Source organism: Condylostylus longicornis, unplaced genomic scaffold (assembly GCF_029603195.1).
Source record: "Condylostylus longicornis isolate FDR11 unplaced genomic scaffold, ASM2960319v2 ptg000003l, whole genome shotgun sequence".
NCBI classification, from domain to species: Eukaryota; Metazoa; Arthropoda; class Insecta; order Diptera; family Dolichopodidae; genus Condylostylus; species Condylostylus longicornis.
Window position 1 is genome coordinate 255,395 of NW_026577972.1, and position 26,840 is coordinate 282,234.

General features: G+C 25.4%; 1 protein-coding gene across 8 annotated transcripts; it reads right to left on the reverse strand.

The window, feature by feature from the left end:
• On the reverse strand, nucleotides 1-25,735 carry LOC129606879 (inositol 1,4,5-trisphosphate receptor). 8 transcript variants are annotated; one of them, XM_055517523.1, is made up of 23 exons: nucleotides 25,305-25,731; nucleotides 15,913-16,126; nucleotides 15,162-15,232; nucleotides 14,935-15,050; nucleotides 12,678-14,357; nucleotides 10,780-11,328; nucleotides 10,406-10,581; nucleotides 10,151-10,306; nucleotides 9,915-10,065; nucleotides 9,683-9,839; nucleotides 9,499-9,522; nucleotides 8,454-9,356; nucleotides 8,222-8,383; nucleotides 7,550-7,773; nucleotides 7,282-7,482; nucleotides 5,099-7,129; nucleotides 3,931-5,037; nucleotides 3,643-3,835; nucleotides 3,427-3,549; nucleotides 2,137-2,474; nucleotides 1,852-2,041; nucleotides 1,457-1,776; nucleotides 1-1,308 (listed from the first exon to the last, which is right to left on the reverse strand). In XM_055517523.1, exons 2-23 carry the CDS (start codon nucleotides 16,008-16,010, stop codon nucleotides 745-747), a joined length of 9,534 nt encoding a protein of 3,177 aa, XP_055373498.1. In that variant the 5' UTR covers nucleotides 16,011-16,126; nucleotides 25,305-25,731; the 3' UTR covers nucleotides 1-744. The 8 variants fall into 8 exon arrangements, with proteins under 8 accessions (XP_055373498.1, XP_055373489.1, XP_055373482.1 ...); XM_055517514.1 differs by having other exon boundaries at nucleotides 25,139-25,731; XM_055517507.1 differs by having other exon boundaries at nucleotides 25,094-25,731.
• Between the last annotated feature and the right edge of the window lie 1,105 nt (nucleotides 25,736-26,840).

A 26,840-nucleotide genomic window follows, 5' to 3' on the forward strand; every position in this document is an offset into this window, starting at 1 on the left:
TAACGAACAACTTTAGTTTTATTATATTTCATATTGAGATAATTAATACAATTTTTAAATATACGATTTTTATGTATTTTTTTTTCTTTTATAAATATTTTCAATAACATTATAACAAGTACATCATAGGTTTTTTTATTTTATTTGTATTTTAATTAATGAACAAAAAAAAAATAAAGGAAAACAAATAAAAAAATTTAAACTTAACAAAACAACACTTTTTTTCCTTAAATAGTTCCTTTTATGTACGATTACATCTTTTTTTGATGAAATTTTAGATGCTAAAACTAAGTTATTAGCCTGATTGTGTATATCCTCCTTTTTTCAATAATTTTTTTTAGTGTTGAAAGTCACTAAATATATAAAATTTTTTAAATTTTCAATTGAATTGAATCAGTAAATATTTTTAAATACAAGCACTGACATAACAAACACACTTCTCTTTTTCTCACCCGGTGAGTAGAATAAAAGTGTTAAAAAGGTGAGTTACACTATATTTTTTTTTCAAATATATTTTTATTTCAATTTCATAAAAATTTTATTAAACCATAATATTAATTTCCTTCTTAAACTATATAAATATTGCAAATATCAAATGATTATAAAAAATTCAACAAAATATCATTATTTGACATAGGAAACAAAAAAAAAGAAACTATAATCTTAAACAATTTTTTTTTATCGTATATCGTATGGTTTGACTAAAAAAATAAATTTTTAAAACCGAAAGAAGAAAAATTCAATTTAGATAATTGAATTACTTGCGATATTTTGATTTAATAAACCTAGCCGTTGTTTTTGTTTACGCATTTCTGTCATATGATCTTTTAATTCAGTTAACTGTTGTGATAAATTAGTAATTAACATTTTTGTATCTTCTAAACATGTCTGCAAATGACGTAATTCAATTTGTTCACCTTCAGCATCACTTGTTGCCAATGACATTGCACGTAATCTCGGAAACCAATCTAAATTACATGCTTTTACCATATGATATACATATGATTCAGGACCAGTAAATTCAGTTGGATCTTTCACTTTAACCAATACAATAAAATATAAATAGTGCCACATATTATGTTCAGATTTTATATGTTCTTCAAAACTAATTGTTTTGTTATCAAACGCTGAGCGATTTAGGCCGCATATAAAACATGTTGATTTTAATATCAATTCTTTTTGTTGTTTTTCACTTCTTAAATCAGCAAATGTATCAATAATAACACCAAATATTAAATTTAATACAATAATGATTACAATAAAGAAGAATAATAAATCATATATCACTCGTGCAGCAAATAATTTTTCCTTAAATAAAAAAAAAGGAAATAAAAGAGCTTGTCAATTGTAAAACAACTGTTACAACAGTAATGAGGATGCTACATACATGTAATAAGATTTTATATTCTAGATCTATAAAAATTTGCCATTAAATTTGGCAAAACAATTTTATTACCTTACTTGAAGGGTTACGTAATATGTCGCCGATTCCTCCACCATTACGTAATCCCTGATTTAATGTAGTTACAATACACATAACAAGTGAATCACATGCACGTTCTTTTGTTTCACTACTACTATCGCAATTTGTGGCGGCCACTGGACATTTTCCTGTTAATGATGGAATATTCGATGTTAAAAATTTTTCTTTATCACATTTTTTTCCATAGCAATAACCATTATAATCATCATTATCAAGTATATCATTTAATGCTGGATCAATGGTTGATATTTTTTGTGGAATTTCATTTAAATGATTCATTAGTGGTTCATCATCTAAAAAATTAATGATTCATTAGTGATTCATAAGATGAATATTCAAATTTTTTTTTTTAATTCATTCGTAAATACCTGTTAAAGGTTTTAATTCCTCATCAACTGGTAATAAGAAATCATCTTTGAAAAATATATAACCAATTATTGAAAATAAGTACACTAAAATAAGAGCTAAAACAGCAGTCAAAACAATTGAACGACCATTTCGTGTTACCGAACGTATAACATTCAAAAGAGTTTCCTCTCGGTAAACAACATCAAAAAGCTAAAATCGAAAATTTTTAATATTATATAACTATTTTATTACATAAATTAAATATAATTTTACATAAAACATTTATTTATAATTTAACTACTTACCAAAATCGAATAAAAAAATGGATGAAAGAATAATCCACATAAACAAAAGAATATATATAAAACGTGATATAAAATTTCTAAATCTGTTATTATTTTCAAGAAATTCTTTTCTAATGTTCCATTATTACCCATTATACTAATAACATGTATTGCCTTTAAACCAACAGTTACAGTACCTAATAACCATAATGATGGTTCTGGTCCAATTGAAAATATTAATCTTAATATAATTGAACCAATTAAAGTTCGTATTCCTGATTCTCTTGGCAATGTTACAACAATTACAAATGATAGTATCATAATAGTCCACAATAACATTGATAAATGAGTACTGATTTCTAGAATTAGCGAAAAATACAAACAATGTTTCAGTATATAATATAAAAATAATCCAAATTAAATTAATTTTTTTTGCTATACTATTTAATACTCGATTAATTTATTAAAAAATATTCAATATTTTCGTTCTATCTAATTTAATCACGTTAAATTATTAAATTTTTACAAATATGCAGTTGCATATAATTACTAAAACAATGAATTTTTATTGTAAAATATATGTAGTTATATACAAATATACAATTGGATAGAACAACTAAAAATAAGAAATTTACAGAATAAATACAATATGCAAAATATAATTTTTAGTATAAGTATATTGACATGTTGCAAAATTAAAAATTATTAAAAAATGAAACACATTATTAAAACATGGAAACAAATATAAATAAAAAAAACTCAGAATCTAAATTAATTAAACTTTAAATGTTCCATTACATTTTTATTTGATAGCAAATACTAATCTTGTACATTTATATTTCAAATACCAAAAACTATTAATCAAATTTATTAAATTCTAATTTAATTTTCCTTCATAACAAAAAATAACTAAAAACATGTGCGTCATTTTAGAAAAACACAGGCCCAAATTATGTTTTGTTTTGTAATGAGCAAAATTATGATAATTCTATTCTATAATTCTTAATTATATTGAATATATAAATTTGTATAATTATAGCAACTGAAATTTATATAATTCCAGCATTGATTAATCCATTTTTGAAAATTTATATAACAACGTAGCAACAAACTTAAATTTATCTTATAAACTTTGAATTTTTTCAATTCGTTTTATATTTTTTAATTTCAAAAACAGAACTTACGAAAATATTGAATATTTTGCAATAACAAATTTGTAATTAAAATTAAATTGAATAAGTTAGTTAAATGTATGAAAAAATAACTTAATATTTATTTTCTTTTTTAGTTTTTGTAATTCAAACATTTTACCTGGAACACTATTTTTAAATGGATAACAAAATGCCAAAATTAAATTAATTACTACAATGCAATTGAATAGAATATTACTCCATAACGACATAAAACTACTAACCCAAAATAGAACTGGTTGTCCTAAAAAATAATAATAGCACATATATTATCGAGATAATATCGAAGCAAATTATATTTATCTTATTTAATATTTTTTTTTTATTATTTATTTACCTCTTAATTTTTTTTGCCAATTCATTTCATTAAATAGTTCTTCTGTTTTATCAAAGAAATCAGCAACTTTTGACCCTTGATCATCTCTTTCAGCTGTTGTGAAAACCTTTTTCTTTGTTTCTTCTGTTAGATATTCACATATTTCTGGTATTGGAAATACAATTTGTTCTAATGTTCTATCATATCGTACAATCTGTTCAAATATAAACATATAAAAAAAAATAAACAAATTAATAAGAAATAGTAAATGCATTTATAATTTTTCTATCAATTTTTATTTAAACTTACTTCAATTTGAGCTGTATGTGTTGCATAATGTAATAATGCTTCATTCATTTTTTCTCCATAATTTTGCATTGAATTTTCTGTCATTTTTAATAATGCTGATAGTTCTTTATTATGCTGCGATAACTGATGACACAATATATATATATTATGCCCAACTTCTTTTGGTTTAACACCGGTATCATCATCTTGAGTATATTCACCATGATTAAATACATCATTATCATCATCGTTATCATCAACATCTTCTTGGTGATACGCTTTACATGCAACATCAATTAATTGTTTTGGATTCATATTATACATAATACGATCAGCATTTTCATTATCATGTCGTGATTCCATTATAGCCAATAACAATTTTGATGCATTATTTTTTAATTCTAATACTAAATCCATACGGTTTTTACCTAATGGATTAATATCATTTAGTAATAATGCTTTAACAATATCTAAACCATTAGATTCATGTGTTGCAATACATGTTTGATTATCATGACACGGTCCTTGACAATATTCAGTTAAAGTTTCTAATGTTTGATTAATTAATGCTACATTATTTTCATTAATATATAAACCTAATAAACCCAAACCACCAGTTGTTGAACCACATATACAATCTAAAAACATTAAGGTTTCGGATACAAGATTATAATTTGTTTTATTGTTTTGATTTCTTAATAAATTTTGTAAATCTTGATTATGATTTTCACACAACAGTTGTAAAAATCGTAATATTGGTTGCATAACTAACACTTTTACTGATAATTTATTACGATCATCTTTATTTTTATGCCTCTCTAATTTTTCAGCTAACATATCTTCTAATGCTGACCCAATATTCATCATTGATTGTTGATCTTCACCCGGGGTTATGCTACGTGCGTTGTTGTATGACTTTGCTGTTTCAATACCAGCATTATTTAACTCATCACGTAATTCATCGGTTATAACAATACCATTTGTTTTGACACCATGTTTGCGAGAATTTTTATCAAAATCTTTAACATCTTGCTTTGATTCGTGTGCTTTTGCTGCAATATCTGTAGTGTTCACAGATACAGTGGATTTAATTTCATGTTGTGCATCTTTCATTTTTTCGAAAAATACCTAAAACAATAATATTTATAATAGTTCTTATTCTTTTTTTTTTTGTTTTATAAAATCTAACCTTAAAAAAAGTCTGGTTTAAGTCGCCGCTCAAAAATTTTTGAAACATTCCCTTTTGTATTATTGGATTACCACCTTCTAATAATGCAATACCTAATTCAACAGCTTCCACAAATATTGATGGTGAATGTACCGATTTGATAACCAATTCTACCACTAAATCAGATGCACCTTCTCTATCTAAATGATTTTGAACTTCATGTAATGTCTTACCAGCTCTTTGTAAGTATTTTGCTCCCGGTCCATGATATATTATTTGTGTTGCAATTTTATTATCAATCGCTTGATCATATGTTGGAGGAGATAATGATGATGACGATGTTGAAGATAATGTAGCAGATGTTGACATTAAGTTGGATGATACTGATGCTATTAAACGATTTGTTGTTGCATTCGGTGAGATTATATTATCATAATTTTGATTGTCAGTATTTATATTATTTGGCTCAAAGTTATTAACATTATGAACATCAATATTATTATTTATTACTGATGATGATCGCACTAAATTTGTAGCATTGTTACCGTTACTACCATTTAAGTTAAATCCAAGACCGACATTTGCTAAATTCTCATTATTATTATTTGCTGAATTATTTACGTTATCATTACTACTGTTAATATTGTTATCTATTACTCCAATTATTCCACTATCATTGGGAGAGGAGATTCTACTTCCCGCCCTCATTCCATTAATTCCTCCAATTGCTCCGCCAATACCTACGTTCGATATTAATAGTTCCGATGCTGATGTATTGCCAATACTATTATTATTTTGTTGTTGCTGTTGTTTTGTTGATAAATAACCTTTACCAAAATAACGAACTAATAACGTATTTCGTAAATTATCACCTTTTTCACCATATTCAACATCAATTGCCATCATTTCACGTAACGTACGTAACACTTTAACACACAATTTTTCTTCTTTTTCTTCTAATAATTTTTCAGTATGTTTTATTAAACGTTGAATAAAACCACCAGTTTCGCAACGCTTACGAGATTCAGTTCCATATGGAAATAATAATTCTGATCTATACAGAATATCAACTAATAATGACAATTCAGCTTCAACTAATGGTTTTAATTGATCTTCCAATAATGATACAATATCTTGTAATCCTTCAATAATACTACGATCTTCTCGCATTAATTGTGATACAGAACGTTCAGTTTTTGTTTGTTTTGTTGCCTTAACCCATTTCGATGTATAATTTGTTAACGTTGATGTTATTGATAACTGACGTTCCAATTCAGATGGAATTGTAATGCCACGGTTTTTAGCTGATTCAGTTAAACTACGTACGCAATTTTCGACTGTGAAACGTTCAGCATATGATAAATATTTTATTTCAGAAAATTTATATATAGCATTTAATAAATGAATAAAAATATTTTGTCTTGCTAATACAACAGTTGTTTGATCAGAAAATGGGCTATTGAAAAATGTAGTTAATACTGTTAACACTCCATTTAATACATAATTATGTAATGATTTTTTTTTATTCAAATTTTTTTGTTGTAATTGTTGTAATTGAGACTGAAACTGCGATTGATTTTGTACTATTTCAGGTGTTAGTGATGAATTTTGTTGTTGTAACAATAGTTGGTGTTGCTGTTGTTGTGTTGTTATTGATAGTTCACATACATGATTAATATCAACTAAAAATGATTTCTCAAATAAATTCCACATGTGATTCGATGAAAAGATTTCTTTCATTTCAACTTCTGTATCAATGTAACAATGATTCAAAAAATCCACATAAGCTTCTTTTATTTCGCAATGACAGTCAGGATGAGATATAACGTTGACAATATCATCTAATGATAATAAATTATTACATTTAATTTCTGTAAATATATTTTTTCCCATTGTGCAACACGCTAACAATTTAACTAACTCTACATGATATTTTAATGGGCTGTCTTCATCTAATGGCAAATCTTTTTGGTTTCTCATCATATCGACAAATTGAGCAAATGATGTTTGATCATTATAAAATACAAGAACATCTTCGCCAGCATTTATTAACTAAAATTATATTATAAAAATTGAAATGAATTTATGAATTAAAAAAATTAATACTGTGTTTAATGTAAAAATGCAATGAACTAAAGATGAAGTTTTAGCAAATAACAAATTGTCATTTCTTTAAAAAATTTTTTTCGTTCAATTTAACTTACCTCTTGCATAACCATATCCTGACTCCTTCTAATAAATTGATTTTCAGCTTTAACAATTGTTTGTAAAAACTTTAAATAAACAACATGTCTACCATGAATTTCAATACAATGTACAAAGTGTTGTACAACTTTTTCACTAACTTCGTTGCACAATGCTAAATTATCTTTAAATATTGAGCATACAGTTTTTGCTTCTAATATCTGAATAAAAAAAGTTAGCAGACCAATTTATATAAAAAAGGTTATATATTTTATATAAAATACGTACACCTGGATTTAAAAATAAATCTAAATGATTATGTAAAAGAACTTGATTCTGTTGATTATCCAAACAAAAATGCTGCAAAAATTCATGCGCCAAACACATTAGTTCCTTCATTAATAAATCATCTTTTTCATCATAAGGATTTTGTAATAAATCTAATATAACAGTATGTACACCGACGTTTCTTAATAATCGTTGTTCATGTTTCCTAGGCTTAATATTATCACCTGAAAAATGGAGAAAATTTTCTTTTAAAAAAGATAGACAAAATTCACATAATAGATTAATAATTGTAATAGAAATAATTAGCCATACATATTTTATTAGAAGCATTACTTGAAGTGACGTTATTCAAAAGTTGATGTTTTCGAAATTTATTCTAAATGATTCAAAAAATTATAGAATTTTTAATATTATGATCTTAAGTGATGCCTCTAAGAGAATATAAGGGATGTAATGTCTCATAATTTATGTAATTTTAACTTAGAAATCAGTTTAGAAATAGACAAACAAAAATATTGGCTACATTTGGTAATTATTACTTTTAGTAATAAGTAAAAAAAATTTATGTAAAAAACGTACAAACATTATGTTTATATTTTATGTAAATAGTTTTCAGCAACAAACTTATCACAAAGACTTCGAAAATTAAATGTTTTTAAAATCTTTGCTTACCATTAGTTATGCAATATTTATTCATTCGAATTAAAATGTCTTTAACTTTCTTATATTCGCTCCACTGATATGTATTCAAAGACGCTTTATATTCGGCTGTTAATTGACCAGTTTCACCAAATGTTAAATCTATTACTTCTTCTGTATTGGTAGCCTCTGCATCTAAAAGTAATTGCCGAGATAAAATTATTATTTTCTACATAGTTATTAGACTTTTATAAATATTATTTACTTGTTGTCCCAATTTCATCATTTGCTTTAGATTTATAAACCCATAATTCTGACTTTTCAACACTTTGCCTTAATATATCTAAATCTGATTTTATTTGTTTATACGATTCAACATCGCTATCTGAAACAAGTAATTGCACTTGACGAAATGCATGTAATACTTCTTGTCGTTGACTGAAATGTCTAAATAATAAATGTAATGCACCAGATACTAAAGGCGGGTAATCATGCATAATTAAATGTAATAGAACACGTAAAAAAGTTCTACCACCTTGACCATCTAAATCTAAGCTAGTTGATTCAACATCACAACCAAAAATTTTTTCAGCTTGTATACCAATTAGCTCTAAATCAATATTCGTTTTTTTAGTTGTTCCGATTGGAGTAGAATTTGTTGTTAAATTTGCTGAATTTTGTACAGTATCACGATCATTTAAATTTCCACTTATATTTTCAGTTTTGGGTGATATACCTGTGGCCGATGTCATGTTAAAATTTGTTGATGTTGATGTTAATTTTGTTAATGTAGATGTAGTATTATTTATTGTTGTTGCTGTTGAAAAAGTGCTAGTAGCAGTATTAATGTTAGTATTAGTAGAAGCTGCTGCTGCAGCTGCTGCTAATTCAGATGGTAATGATATTGTTTCATCAAATTCACGTTTAAAAATCGATAATAAGCAACTTATTCTATAATCAAGTCGTACATCTAATATAAATTGTAATATTTCAATTATTTTTAATTTTGTATCCATAACTAATGGGAATTCTTTCATTAATAATGTAACTGATTTTCGGTGTTGTATATTTTTTGTTGGAGACGTTATAGCTGTACCAATTGGTCCTAATGCAAGTGATGTCATAACTGTATTCATATCACTAATTGATCTTAGAACACCACCTTCAGCTAAAACAAAAAATTGTTAACATAATTTCAAATTAAAAACTAAAATTGATTATTGATAATCTGCTTTGATTTTTAATTAGTAAGAAAAAATTAAAATCGTTAAAATAAGAAAATGAACAAGCAAAAATTTTCATTTACTTACCGTCATTTTCTTCTTGTTCATAATCTTTATTTTATATTTAGATTGGGTTAGTATTTTAGATGGAAAAAAATTTCAATTAATTAAATTTTATACTTTTAACTTATCTTGAAAATTTAAAATATATCTAGTAACATGAAAATCAATTTTCACTTACTAAGTGTTCAAGTATACACTAATAACTTACTAGAAAATCTCGCATCACTAGACATTGATGCGTTTGAACCAACACCATCTGACTCAGATAAACAATCTAATATACGTAATAAAGTTTTAGTTAATCTAAGTAAGTCATTCAAACTGTAAAATCCAAAATATATTAAGTCTCTTGCTAATTTTACAACCTAAAATGACAAAAAATGTTTATTGTGTATTACAATTAAATATGTGTATTATTTTTATATTTTTGTGTGAATTACCTCAAAAGTTAACTTATTCTGTTCTTGATCGGTAAATAACCAAACCTTTTCAGCTACATTACATAAATAATTTTCAACAAATGCTATCGTTGTATTAAATCTTACCCGTACAGCCTTTTTATTTGTGTTTGGCTGTTTCTTACAATCGTAACTATAAAATAAAACAAAAAATTGAAATTAATATTTTAATAACACATATAACAAAACACACTAAAAATTTTTATTTAAATATTTACTCTTTAATGGACATTTCTGATGGTATATCCTTCCACAAACGAGCGTATTTAACTGGTGTAACAGGTTCTTGTGGATCACGGTCAACATGTAAATGTAACATTAAGCGACAAAATGATGCTCTCAATTCATATGGCATCGATTCATCTGACATACATCTGTTTAAAAAAAAAATTAAGAAATTTTTTACCTTATATTTGTTATCATTATAAACAAAATTTAAAAATTTCATATATATATATTTTTTTAAATTTTACTTCAAAATTAAATCAATATCTAAATGTGGTGATAAGTTATTCAACGCTAAATACTGACGATTTAAGCACATATTCGAGAATAAATTTAATTGATGATTATAATAATTTAAAATTAAAGATTCTTCTTCAGCTCCATTTTGTATTGCGTTCGTTATGGAAGACATTGAACGATAATCCTAAAAAAATGCAAATTTAAATAATTTATTATTGGTTATTTGAAATTGCAAAATCAAATTCTTATAAAATACCAAATGATAAAATGATAATCCGAAATTATGTAATTTTTGTATAATTTGATTATTTAATAATAATATATAATAATATATTATAAATTATATAATAATATTTTATAATAATATATTATAAACACTTACTGCAGCTTCACCCCACTTTAAGTGAACTTCATATAATTTATTTTGAGAATCATTATTATCTGACTGAGATGATGATGATGATTGTAATACTAAATAATTATTATCATTATTATTATAATTTAATAAATTATTTTCATTTAATTCATCGATATTTTTTGAATTTTGCACATTTTCTGTTGCTGTTGATGACGATGATGATGAAAATGTTGATTTCAATTTTGATAATTGATTATTACATTTAACAACTTTTGTTCCAATTAATATATCAGAATTTTTTGCACTTAAAACACTTTTACATATTAATTCTTGTGTAACAGCAATAGCTTTACGATTTGAAACACATAAATCTGATAAATAATCTAAAAATCTTGAATCCCAATTTTTCATATTTTTACGTACTAAGCCAACAAATGTTTCAATTTCTGCAGCTGTTATATGTTTCTCTAATAGTTTACGATTATTATGTAATAATGCTGTAATTGTATCTTCAGCTAAAATATCATATCCAATTTGTTTTTGCATTTGACCAAAACGTTTTGCAATATATTCCTTTGAAATTTTTTATTGTTGAAGAAATAAAAAAGTTATATTTGAAAAATTAAAATATTTGTTAAAGTAATTTAAAAAAAAATTAAAAAAGCCAAAAACAAACTCATACATCTAAGTGCACTAAAAATTAGTATCGGGAGGAGGTATTTTCCAGTATGTCAGAATGTTAATCTTATAAATTCCAAGCCGTCAGAACGCAAGTGTAATAAATAGCAATATACTTGCGTTGCCAAACCAAATTTCATTTCGTTTTTGTATTTTTTATAGTTGAAATAAATATATAACTGTTTTAAATCTTTGACATAACAGAAAACAACTTTACCATTAACTAATAGTAAATCTAATAATAATAAATAGAAAAATATTGGAGCAACATCACAATTTTCAGTCATTTTCAAATTATAAAATTAATTCAACAACAACGCATTCTATATACAAACCGATTTAGTTTTTGCATTTAAACAAATTTAAATCTTTTTAAAATTTTACTTTATTTAAAAATAAAAATTAATTAGAAGAAAAGAAAACTAAACCAACCAACACATTAAAAAATTAATAAGACATTTTCTCATTATTATTGAAAATCAAAAAATTTAAAAAAAATATATATGTTGAAAAACAAAAAATATCAAACAAATAAACCTTAAGCCAAAAACCAAAATATATTTGTTAAAAATAAATCGTTTACCTTTTTAATTACTTTTTAAGTTAAAATATGGAAATTATGCATGTACAACTCATAGTTTCTCAACTTTTTAGAATACAACATTTATAAGAATAACAATTACACCGATATAATATTTTATAAGTTCTAGTAACAATCAATCATAATTTTTCAAAAAAAAAAAAAAATAATAATAATTAAATGAATAAATAAATAAATTGTAAATAAATTGTAAATCAATTATTATATTTATATTTTCAAAAGTTTAAATTAATAATAAAGTTTGAAATATTACTTTATAACTATTTTAATCTTAAATCGTGGCTATTCTGGAAACTGAGTGTAGAATTATTACGAAAATACAATTAATATAATTAATCTTAAATGAGGTCAATACAACCTTTATAGTTTATTACAAAAAAATAATCAAAATCACTTTTAATTCAAATGTTTTTTTACACATACTATGACGTAACAACACTTAATCTTCATTTTTAAAAATTTAATTTATATTTTTTTTTTAATTTTACAGTTTAAGGTTAAAGTGATTTAAATGAAACCTGGAGCACCGACTTTACTGGTTTTGACGATTTGGATTTCGAAAAAAAATTGTAATCTAGAAAAACCACGATTACAGATTTTAGATAATCAATATATGTTTAACTCTACAATGCTAATAATTTACCTGATTTTTACGATAGTCTTGTTGACTTAAACGTAATATTCTATAACATAAACGGAACATATTTTTGAATGGTGCATTTTTTGGATCACTTAATTCATTTAACTTTAATAAAGGTCCAGTATTATCATTTTTTACTTGAAATGGCTCTTGTAATATACGAAACAATTGCTCTAATATATATTGTTCACGTAATAATTTCTGTCGATCACGATTAGGTTCTTTTATTGTCAATTCTAATGCTTTTGCTTTATTTTGTTCATTTTCTAATCCAGCAATAAAATAAACAATATCTTGTAATAATGATATTAATGATCTTCTTTCATTATTCGATATTAAACCTTGTTTTAATTTTGAACTCATTGTTGCTAATACTTTACATGCATCATTTGCAAAATCTAAGTCACGTACTTCAACTGGTGGTACTGGTATTAATTGAAATGCTTCTTTATCTTCTTTAATTGATGAACAACATACTTTTGACATAACTGGTTTATCACTTTCAACGTCAATTGGTATTGATGTTGCATGTACCCATGTATTTGAACATAAATGCCTTAAACGTACATAACTCGATTGTGGTACTAAACTATCAGCTCTTGTTAATGTTGTTGGATCTAATTCAAAAACTGATGCAATATCATTTGAATATGGTACAGATACTAAACGATATTGTCCAATTTTTGTATTATTATTATTATTATTGTTATTATTATTATTATTATTATTATTATTAATATTGTTATTTAATAAATTTGTTGGTAATGATGTTCCTCCTGATAAATTCGGTGTAATTGTATTTGGTATAATTGCTGAAGTTATTATACTACAATCAAAATTTTCAATTTGAGGTTGAATATGTGCTGCTGTTATTTTATTATTATTTATATTAATTTTATTTATTGTTGTACCATCTTTATTATTTATACTATCATGTATATTAATTTCATTATTATTATTATTAATTGTATAATTATCATTTGAATTAATTATATCTGATTCCAATTCAGCAGCTAAATAATATCCAGTTGCTAAATGTTTAAAGCGATATAATGAATTCCAATGACCAGCACCACCACGACATGAATCATGTTGTACAACTTCAATTTCCCATAATGCCTTACTACTAGTTGCAGCTGTTGCGCTAGTTCTACCAGTTGTTCTTAAAAATACATGTTGCTCTTTTTTATATTCATCCATTGTTAAAAATTTTTCTTGTTCAGCATGAAATAATCTAACGACATCACCACCCTTTAATATATTTTCTTGGTTTTCTTTATGTTCCATAAATAATGTTATTTTCCATGCTGTAGATGAATTTAATACATTGATTTCTTTACAACCGGGATTATCTGGTAGTTCATAATTAGAAGATACATGTAAATTTTGTTGATCAGCATTACATGGATTTAATATAACTTTATCACCAACAACAACATTGTCACCAATTGAACGTAATTTATAAAATGGTGATATTAAAAACCATGAACCTTCATTGCCATTTGCATCCAAATAAACACGTAATGCATTTTTTTCTAACAATGATGGTAAACGTTTATTAACTGTTAAATATTTATTTGATTTTAAATGTAATAATTGACAAACACTTCCATATTGTACCGGTGTACCCAAAAATTTTTTATTGTCTGTTTCATTCGATTTTTTTTCAATTTCAGCTGCATGCTATAAAATACCAAAAAAAGAACTATTGAAAAAAGCTATGTACATGTGTATGTATTTTTTTTTTTTTTTGTAATAATTAGCTGTATTTTTGATAAACTTTGGTAAAAAAATAATTCAAATTATTTAATGAAATTACAATAATTATAGAAAAACAAAAGAAATTTCCAGCTATAAGGGGCTCTGACAGACATGCAATTTTTAGTTTTGCAACTGTTTGATTGCTTATTTATATTCCATAGGTTTATATTCAAGCTAATTCATGCAACTGTAGGGTCGCATTCAATTAAGCAATCAAACAGTTTGCATTTTTTTACAAGCCGATTGTAATTTCTGTTTAACAAAATTGCGCGTGTAACGATTTTGCAATCAAGTAGCAATTGCAAACCAAAAAATTGCATGTGTGCCTGCTCCCTAACTGAAAATAAAAGTATGTAATAATTATACATATGTAGATACTTATGTCCAAAACATTAAGTAATTCGATTCAACTTTTATTTTAAATAACTAAAAAACAAAAAAAAACACAGCTAAAGCAGAATTAATTTTGTTTTTTTTTTTTTCAAACTCTCCAACCTACATGTAAACGTGTTAATAAACTAGGATCTGTGTTTGAATTTGTGCTTTGCTTTGCAGCTTTCCAAAATTGATTTTGTGCTGAATAGCGATTCATAGGACATATTTTTATTAAACAGTCTAAGAATTAAAAAAACGTAAAAAAAGCAAAACAAAGAAAAAGTAGTATTAATAAAATAAAAATCCAATTATAAAAGGTTTTTATTTTGTATATATTATAGTAACAATTACCTCTAAATTTTTTAGGTGGATTCGTTAAATCACCAGCTTCCGGACATACAACAGTTCTATCATCGACCAACCTACAAAACAAAATGAATATAATTTTTGGGAAATTATCATCTAAATAACATCAAAAAATGAAGTAGGCAATTCTCCAGTATATCAAAATTTGTAAAACTATGTATTAAGCTCGTTTATATGACAGCTTCAACCGTATTTGAAGCCTATTTTATGTTCATATAACAGTTACTAGACTTGAAGTCTACTAGACCAGCTTCACTCAAGTCAAGTTGACTTGAAATGTTAATAATGATTTAAAAGTTAATAGCAATACGTCAATTTCGGTCTTGATATGATTTGAAGTCAAAAACTCAAGTTGCCATATAAACGAGGACATGCCAATATATTTTATTTGCTTGATTTTTCAAAAACGACAAATCTGCAATTAAGCAAATTTTTACAATTTAAATATTAGGTCTGTCTGGTATACTCGTAAAACTTCTCAAAAACTTTGAACATTGATAAAATGAAAACGTCATCATTTTCTCTCATTTCTGTTCAAAAAGTATTATCCCAGACGCTTTGCATACAAAAATTTTATAAAGTTTTTAAAAACTTTCTTATACCATCAATTGCAATATTAGGATTTATGACCTGATTGATCTAACATTGGTCATTGTAAACTGCAAGGATTTGAAATACTGGAAAATTGGTCTTAATTGTGTGTTATTATTTAAAATTTTTTAGATTCTAATATTACCCTAAGGTACTTAAGAATCCGCAAACACGACCTTCTGCATATAGTGATACAACATCCCCCATATGAAGAAAACTTGTCTGACCAATTAAATCTCCCATTTTTATTATTTTTTTTTTAATAAATTTTTATTTAAATATGTCGTTTTATTTTATTTATATGTTTTAAATAATTTTCTATATATTTCTTTTATTTTCCTTTTTTATATTAATAAACCCTGTATTAAAAAAAAATTTAATTCACATTAAAAAAATTGAGTATTTAATTTTTTATAAAAATAAATTGGTTTTTAAATATAATAATTTAATTAACTTTTTGCATTAGCAAAGAGATCGAATTCCATCAATATTTCAGTAAAAAAAAATATTTTGTTTAACTTATAGTTTCTTTTTGAAAACCTTTCTTCTTTGCCAAAATTGAAATTTTGCATTACTGGATACCTTCTTTTGCTAGATAAGGTAATATGAGTCATACGTTTGGAAAGATATTCCAGAAAGCTCTAAAAATATTGTTGGAGCGACTTTCAAATTTCCTGATCTTACAAGCATAAAAATAAGTAAAACACTTTTTTCTCGAAAATTTGAAAATGCTAGTTAATACGTTTTACCTTTAATTCAACGATCTACATAATATAGAGTACTGCCATACATTGTATTATTAATGTACATATGTATATGTTTAAACATTCTGTTTAAGATTTGGTTGGTTTCAATAAATCCAGCTGAGAGTCTTTTCTTACTTGATCATCCATATACATATTATGATCTTCCAAATTTCTTAAATTTTTTTATTTTCCTTACCAACAAGTTTTTTCTAAGTATGTAGTACTTTCATATGTTCACACATAATGTATATGAATATGTATGAATGTATCCCAAATTTATATATTTCTTACACTTAAAGTTTTTTTATTTGAAAAATTTATTAATACAATTTTTGTTTCTTTTTTTTTTATAAACACAATATAAAAAAATATGTAATACTATTATATATTTTAAACATACACATATATACATACATACCGTACATTGTATTCATATATACAGTAGAGCTTTCATAATTTGAACTCAAAATTTTTGCTTTACTTTATCTTACTAAATTAATGTTAAAACTGCGATAGCAGAAATCATACAAATGGATGCCGCAGAAGTGTCATTGTCACAATTCACTTCTAAATTGTTGAGGTAGCGCGACATCAAAATTTAATCTCAATATTTTACTTATCATAAATAGATTTAGTTTAACTTTTACAAGTTGTATTCATTTTTCCATATATTATGTAGTATGCATGCCCACCATTCAATTTATTTCAAAAAATAAGAAATAGTGGTTTTTTATTCAATTGCAATTCAGGTTTATGCGGTTTTCAAGTGGCTAATAATGATAGTTTTCAAGTTACGGCCGCGAGAGTCGTATAGACATGTCGCAGAAATTTCATTGTCGTCGTTCAGTTTACGTTGGCAGCGACAACGACAGTAAATTATTCAAAAACAATTTAAAAAATCTAATTTTATTTTTTACTAGTTGTATTAATGTTTTAACTTCTTCTTTTGGTTTTTTAATTGTTTTTTTTTTCCTTTTTTTTAGTTTTATTTTTACCGACCGTATTGTGTATACAATAGGTAAGTGATGTGATGGCAACAAATTTTGCATATCGAGTTTTCGGTGGAAATGCACTTCTCCATGGTAGGGAAATGTAAATAAACTATTTTTAGCAACCTGTCGGTCTGTTAGTCTGTGTATCTCAAGTTTGGCTAAACCGATTTTAATGAAATTTTATATGTAAGTTTATTTCGACTGTGGCATCGAGTGATCAATTTTTGAGATATATCAGGCCTCGGGAACTGCACTTTTCAGCGGGCCTGTTTACTTGAAATTTACTTGAAATTTCATATATAAGCTTTGCTCGATCGACCGCGAAACCTTCTGACTCTTGGAAGAAATCAGGCGTCAGAAACTGGACGTTTACTACGGGCCAAATATACATTTTTGCGTATATAATCATAATATAAAAATAATCAACCGTATTCATTGAAATTTAATAATTAAACTCAAGGTGCTAAAACAATAAATCTATAAATCTTTTGAGAAGACCAGAGCTCGGAAACTAATCTGAGGGCCGATTTTACATTTTTTAACTATAAGTTTACTAATGCCCTGAAAATTGGATTGAAATATTTTGTAACACTTTCACTTAACTAGACAATACACAATGCGGCCGGTTATGTGCTGATCACATCAGATTTTTTTTTGAGCGTTTTTCTCGCTATTTTTATATTTAAGAATTATGTTTGTCATTGAATTGTCATCGAAATGTTGCAACTATTTGAACTACCTGTTAACCAACAAAAACGATAACAAACGGTTGACTGTGTTATAACAAAAAATTATGAGTGCATGTAGGTGTTTCAGTTCGTTAATCTTACTTACCTCTTTTTTTTGTTTTTTGTTCTAAAGACTTTCTCTTCTGAAACTTCACTGTTATTTTTCTACTGTGCTCATAAAAGGAAAGTAAAAACATATCATGTAAAAAAAAAAATTCTAATTTTGGAAAATTTTTTTAATTGTTGATAAAAGCGAAACTACAAAGCGTGTAGAAAAAAGAAAAAAAAGTGGAATTATAATTTTCTCATTGCTCTTTTTTGTCAAGTCTTTTCGTTGACATTATTGCAATTATCCTTAATTTCTAAAACGCAGTACAAAAAATTTTTAGTGCAGTTTAAATACCGTCTAAATACAGTTTCACAACAATGAAAAGCTGCATTGGATGTAAGCTTTCGTTACATTTTCGAATGTCAATGACGACAAAAAACATAACATATGTACATAATTATACATTGTTTGTTTTTAAAATTTGCTTGTATTTATTTGTTCCAAAAAATTTTATTTTTGTATTAAAATTTTTGAAATCAGTATCCGTGTGAATAAATAATTATAATACAAAAAATATACTAAAAGATTTTCTAAAAGACTTAATAACTCAATTAATAATTTGTTGCTCTTGCCTTCGTGTTTCCTCGCATTTCTTTGTTGTTTTAAGAAATATTTTAAAATATCTTACTAATTTCAAGATTATTCTTACGAAAAAAATATTTTTCTGAAAAAAAATTATGGTTATTTTGGGAATTAGTAATTCTGGCAAGTCTTATTTTGACATGTCTACAAAAAATGGTCTCAATTTTTTCACTACACGCTGTGCTTTTATTTTACGTTTCCATTGCGCATTCAATACATTTTAGAATAGTGCAATCAAGAGCTTTTAATATACATTGTAGAGTATGATACATTGTAAATTTTACCTTTTCTAGATTAACACGTACGAATTCATAACCCACGCAACACTGCAAAACTTTCGTTATCTCTAATACTTATGTATTAGTTAAAAAATTGTACAATTTTGTTTTATATGTAGACACCCATGTATGTGTGTGCATCTTATAGAACATCTTAGACCATGGATCTAATAATACATGGATAGCTAGCGCTCATATGTTTCACATTAAAAAAAATCTGATGTGATCAGTACATAGTAAACCGCAATGTATATTGCTAGATTAGTAAAAGTATTCCAGAAGAGCTTTTAGTTAACATATCTAGAAAAATGTGAATTTTCCTCTAAGTAGAGTTTCATTTTGTGCCGTTCAAATTATACGAAAAGTTTGTCAGCAACTTTTGGTAACAACAAGAGCTCAAATAATAAATTTCAAGAAATTCCATCAATTCGTTCAGTAGATATGTCAAAAATATAAAATCGGAAAGTAGATCAGTTTCCAACCCCTGATATTTCCAATAAATTTATAGATTTATTGTTTTAGCACCTCGAATTTAGCTATTAAATTTTAATGAAATCAGTTGATTATTTTTCTTTATATACGCAAAAATGTATATTTGGCCCGTGGTAACCGCGAACGGTCGAATGAAGCTTATATATGAAATTTCAAGTAAATCTGTTGAATATTTTCTTCAAAATGATCAAAAATGTAAAACAGGCCTGCTAAAAAGTCCAGTTCCCGAGGCCTATTGTATACACAATTCGGTCAGTAAAAATGAAGCCAACATAAATTATCCGTGACTTCAATAATGCGCTTACGACGTAAACTTTACAAAGTATCACATCCCAAAGTTTAATAAAAGGTCTTGACACTTCTCTTAAATGCGTTCTATACGTAGTAGGTACACGTAAAATAAAAGTAAATTGGGTATCGATAATATCGAGCATGTTTTTCAGCAGAAGTAACCAATTAAATAAAGTAGCATTTATTTTCAGCAATAAAGTGCCAGTTATTAAGCTTTTCTCTTAAAATGCAACATAAAAATGCTACGTTTCTAATGATGTGGTAACGTTTGTTTAAAATTGATATTTGCACAGAACTTTAAATTGAACTTTTCAAACAAACGTCGAAGTATTTATTAATATTGTAAAAATTGTATTCCAAAATTGTATTGAGAGCTCTGAGACGGTACTACAATCGTATTAATACCGTACTTAAAACTTTTGTAAAGTATTATTGAAGTGACTGTATGTACCCTCTCATATAACGCAGTGTCAAATTTCCAAGACGACTGCAACCTGATGCAAATACAAGCAATGGAATTTAAAAATTCAATAAGTGTGTTTTATTAAAGTGGCTTGTGTAAAAAAATTATAGCGTTTTTAAGGCGACTTATTTCACATCATACACAATGACTTTGTTCATTTATCTCTTTCATTTAATTTTAAAATTTTCAAAATGATACGTTCATGATTTGGAAAATGATATTTTGGATAATCATTAATCCAAATCATGAACATATTTAATATATTATTAAACATATTAATTTTAATAATAATAGCATCCGAGTATATAAAAATTGTATTTTGTCATGGAGAAAAACGCTTGACATTAAATTTATAGAAAAAATATTCGCCAACATCTGACAAAAACTATTTTGTTTTTGGGTTAATATTTTAACGTAATGCACGTAAGCAATTATACACAGAAATATTAAGTAAACACCATTTGTTTTAATTTTGAAGAAATAATTATGTATATCTAAAAATAAATATATATAATATGTTTATTGTATTATTGACTTAAAATAACTTACATAAATTTCTAACTATATTCATATTTCCGTTTCTGGCAACACCTTTTATGTTGTAAAAAATAAAAACAAAAAAGGAACCTATTTGTGTTGGCTTCTTGACATTACAAAAAATCAAGGGCTGGACCCTGCTTTTTTTGTAAATCCATTTGTAAAATTGCATATGCATTTTTGGCGAAATGACATTTCTGAAGAATCGTTTTTTTTTGTTGTTTTTTTGATAAAATTATGATTTTTGCATATTTTTATTTCGAGTGTTCTATACGAAAAGTTGACTAAAACCTAAAAATTCTTATACTAACATGAAACTTGGAGTTTTCTAACCAAGGTATCAAAAATTCAAATTTCAACTCAAAATTTTAAGGATAATTTTGATTACATTTTCGAATTTTCTCCGAATTTTTTGTACCATGCCAGGCAACATATTTGAGAGAATTGAGAGTAAAAAATGATAATACAGTGAATAAAAAAAATTTGGTGCTACATTTTTTAGTCTAGAATACGTGACTTAAAATAAAGTTCATAAAAATTTTATTAGGTTTTAATTTAAGTTTGTAATTATTTGATTTTAAGGTTTATAATTATGAAAGTGCTTTCAAAATTTTGTAATCGTTATAAAAGATGCTTCGTTTCAAGTTGTCCCCTATATAAAAACAAACATAATAAAAAAATAGGTATATATTTTATTATATAGGGGTTTGATATGTTGGTCAGAAAACTCCAAAATTCATGTTAGTATAAAAATTTTTAGGTTTTAGTCAAGTTTTCGTATAGAAAATTCGAAATGAAAATAGGCAAAAGTCATAATTTTTCTAAAAAAAAAACAACAAAAAAAAATGAGTGTTCAGAAATGTCATTTCGCCAAAACTACATATGCAATTTTACAAATACATTCACAAAAAAAGCAAGGTCGAGGCCTTGATTTTTTGTAATGTCAAGATTTTGGGAGACATATCCTACAAAATTAGCAAACTCGTTAATATCAAATGTATGTACGTTTTCTCAAATTTGAAAAAATACCCCAAAATCAACTAAATATTTCGAAAAAAAAATTGCATTATTTTTTTTCATTGAAATCTTAAAAAAATGAACGGAATCTGGAAGGTGTTTTTTAAATCAATTTTTTAATATTTTAATAACACGAAACTTTAAGAATGTAAGCCCAAGTAATGTAGAAAAAGATTGAATTTTAACTTTTTCTAATTAAAAATTTGAAAAAAGTTTATCTTGTGGGAGATTTATGATATTAAGAATGGACCTCTATATGTCCCATAAAAATACGTGTAAATTCGTCAGCTGTGGACTGTCACTCTTTCTTAGGGTCCAGGCCTGTATTTCTGTCAGCTGTGGTTGGCTTTAAAAATTATTATTTGTCAGTTATCAATGTATTAGACATAAACACCAATCAATTTCCATATTTGATGTCAAACATGTCAAAACTCTTCGATTTTAATTTTTATTAACTAAAAAATGTCACACATTTCATAAGGTTAAATTATCCTTAAATTGAGAGTAATTTTCGTTGTTTACGACTTTACTTTGTTTATTAATGCCATCAAAAATGATAACCATAATTTAAATTACGTCGGTTCCTATTAGAAAATTACACACATATATGTATATCCATATGTACATTTGTCCTATAAACTTCATATATGTATGTATGTATGCGTATATAAAAATTAAATTAATTTTTAACTGTACAACAAAACCATTTCTCGTGCTGTGTAACATTTTACGAGAATTTTTTTAACTTAGAATATTTTATTTTATACTTGTTGTGTTGCCATTATTCGCCGCAGAAGCGACACACGAACTATATGTCTATATACATATAGTTTTATTGCGAATTTACAGATTCGACTTTTCATTCACAAATTTGTTTTGATATTTTTTTGAACTTTCAACTTAGAGTTTTCAATTTTAAAAATATTTTTAAAAAATTTTCTTTTTTTGTTATGAATTGTATTTTAATTGTATCAATTTTATTTTATAATGTAAAACAAATATTTTAAATTTCCTTTGGTGTTTTCTTAAATCATTTGCCTATAGATTGTATTCTTTTTATATCAATTGGATGCAAAAAAAAATTATCTATATTATACGTACATCATAAAGAGATGAATGTGTAAAAGATTTAATTATATGTATAGATTATATTTATATATCAAATATATACATACATGAAAGTGTGTACATATGTTTTCATATATCGCACCTTGCGAGCAACACTGCAATAATTCGATCAAAGTATATCTACTCAAGAAGTAGTTCACTCGTTCCATTCCGTTATTTTTCGTTTGCTTGCCACTTCCAAAATCTTAAAATATTCGATTTTTCTTTAAATAGATCTGAATAAGAGTTGTGTAGACAAGAAACAAACAAAATATTGTAACGAATGTGTCAAAATCATAAAACTTAAATAAAATTAAATTAAGTTAGGTAAAAATTTCGTTATTTTTATTTTGATAACAACAAGATTTATTTTTCATATTTTATTTTCCATTTCAAAAAATTAGGTAAAGACATTCGAATGTATGAAAGCAATAGCTATAAATTTAAAACTTCATACTGTGTATAAAGTCATAGACTCCTATAATGTACAATATAAATAAAGATGCTGTTATAAAGTACATACTTATTTAAGGTAAATACACAATATGATGTAGTAATATGTATGTACCTCCTTTACATGTTTGCTTTATTATTATGTCTATATAAAAGTTACTTGACTTAAAGCCGGCTTCACTCAAGTCGCTTACTTGACTTGAAATGATAAAAATAATTTGAAAGTTAATAGCTAAACGCTGTTTTCGGGTTTTTAAGCTAACATTGTAAAAACGCAGCTTGAGTTTCGAGCTGATTTCACGTCAAGCCGCAATGTACACGAGGTACAGAAATAAAGCAATTTATAAGAAGAAAATGTGTATTACCGATACGAGTGTATGTAGGTTTTTTTAAAGACAAAATTGAAATAAAAATTTCATAGTTTATATTTATTACAATAAATGTAATGATAATTACAAATTTTAACTTTTTTTTAATATTATTTGTCTTTTTCAATTTGTATACATATAAATTATAATTTTAAATTTATAATCGTCAAATTATGTTTTTAAAACGCTTTGTTTTTATAATATGGATACACCATTTCTGCCACCTTGTATTGAAATAAACTACAGATATGAAACTCCCGCTTTCAAAATTCTTAATATTTTTTCCTATACTTTATATACGGAAAAATAAATAACTCCCGCTTTTAAAAATATATTCTAAAAAAAACAGGTAGACATCTACTGCGTACTCTTTCCCTCTCCACAAAATTCTTATGTGTATAAAAATGGAAATAAAAAGGTATTCTGCTTGGTTGAAATATTGATTGCATTAGTGTGATGTAAACGGAGAGTCGAACTACTTTTAACCTAAATTCTATGAAATGAAAAGTAAATTTTGTTATCAAAATAAAAATAACAAAATTTTTAAGTTTATTTCAGTTCGGCTTGAAACGAGTCGAATTACTTATAGAATAAATATACTTTGGTCAGAACTGCAAATGCAAATTCAATCAGAGTTTCAAAACACTAAAGAGATACATAATGTAACCAAAAAAAAGAACATACTTTTTTTTTAAAACTGAAAGGTAGAAGAAAAATTATAAACTTAATATAAAATTATATTAAGCTTTGAATAAAATGATACACTTAATATTAAAAATTGAGTTAGTTTTCTTGTTGCGCTATTTTAGTAAGGGTGCAATATTTCAAATGAAAATATGTTAATACACATTCATTATTATCTTATATATGCAAAATATATATATATATAATTGTATATTTTTTTAGGTAAATTTTTGGTAGTGTGTATGGATACTTTTTATTATTATGTTCATATACATATATTTGCTCTGTTAATATCTATGTTATAATTACAAAAATAAGGAGAATATTAATTATATATAAAATTCGACCAATGGTTGCATTGGTTATGGCACCAGCCCTATAACTAAAGGGTTTCGGATTTCAAACCCTGGTGCGTAAAAGGACCGGTGCCATAAGCAGTCATTGGTCAAGTTACATTAAATATATAGGTACATACATACATATTTTTAGATTTGCAAATTCCTAAATTTCATGAATTTTCTTACGTTTCGCTTTTTCTTTTTTTTTTAATTAAATCTTTTGATGATAATTGAATATAAAAATAATTATTTTTGTATATATGTAAATTAATAAATTAATATTTTATGTATAATATTCAGATAAGTAGGTATACATAATACAATAATTTTATTTATACACACACACGCGCACTTTATACTTATATTTTTATTGTATAGATTTTGGTTGTAAATTCTGGTACTAATTTATTCCTTTTTTTTAATTCCTTTTGATTTATATATACATATATATATATACATTTAATTTGTGCACAATATTACTTTATATTTAAAAAATTACAAATAATTATAATCAATTTTAGTTTTTGCATAATTATTATTTAAAAAAAAATAACAAGAAAAAAGGTGCACATCAACTTCATTTTTACAACACACTACTGAACAGTGCACTATTATTTTTTTTCCGCGCTTTGTGCGGCGTATTTTAATATTATTATTGCAAAATTTTTGACATTTAACAGGCTGATTGATGGTATCTGATTAAAAAATAATAGTTTTTACATTGTTATTTTTTTATCTTATTATTTTTAAAGCTTTACTATTTTTGATTCATTCAAATTAAAATTTTGACATTCTCTTTATTAAGTTCAGATTTTTTTCCTTTCTCTGTAAAAAAAAGTTCAATCACATTTTAATACGGAGTTTTTTTTAATGTTGATTATTAGTTTACAGATCACAATTACATGTCATTGTTGTCAAAACAACTTGTCAAACAGAAAAAAATGTCGTACATAAAAAGGTTATGGCGTCAATGAAACTGTCAAGAGGAAATGAATTCGACTTGAAATAGCCAAGATTAGAACGGACAAATTAATGAAAGCACCTGATAGAACTGTTCACTCGATATCCTTTTATTTATATTTTATTATTTACATATATACCTGTTTTTTTTTAATTTCTTTTTTCAATGCGTTCAGTCATAAAAAATTTTGAAAAAAACATAAAAGTTATTTTGAAATGTTTCAGTGGTGTGTTAAATGGCAGCCAGCAATCATAATAACACAAAATTATGCTTAACAATAACTGTATTTAAAAAATGACTCCGCTTGCATTGACATATACGTTTTACAAATTAATTTTCTATATTTTTATAAATTATTTTCTACATAAACAAGGATAAATATATAAGAGTTGTTGTGTAAACGTAACTAATTTAAATTAAGTTCATGCAACAATCAACAGCTTTGTGTTCGATAATTATTACACTTTTTATATGGCAGATTCAACATCAAGTGTTTTTGAAACATATATTATGACATTTTTGTCAGCCGTGGTTCATATAAACATTTCTTGACTTAAAGCTGTTTCCATTCAAGTCAATTAAAAAATTTTGCTTACTTGATTTGAAATGTTGAAATCAGAGTATAAAAGCCATTTATTCCACTAATTTTTAATCATTTTTAATATGTTAAAAAACAAATTAAAAAATTAACCTTTTTAAATTTTCTTTATATTTTGTTCTAATGCAAAATACATTCAAAAGCCAGTTAAAGAAACAACAAAAAAAATTCGTATTTTTAACCCAATGTAAATAACATAAAAAACTCGTTTTGTATAAAATTATAGTTTTTTATTTCACAATTACCTGTTTTTTCTCTTTATTGAATTATTTCAATTTGATACATTTAAGCAGTGTTTCCACTTTGGTTTCATATAGACAAAATTAAGT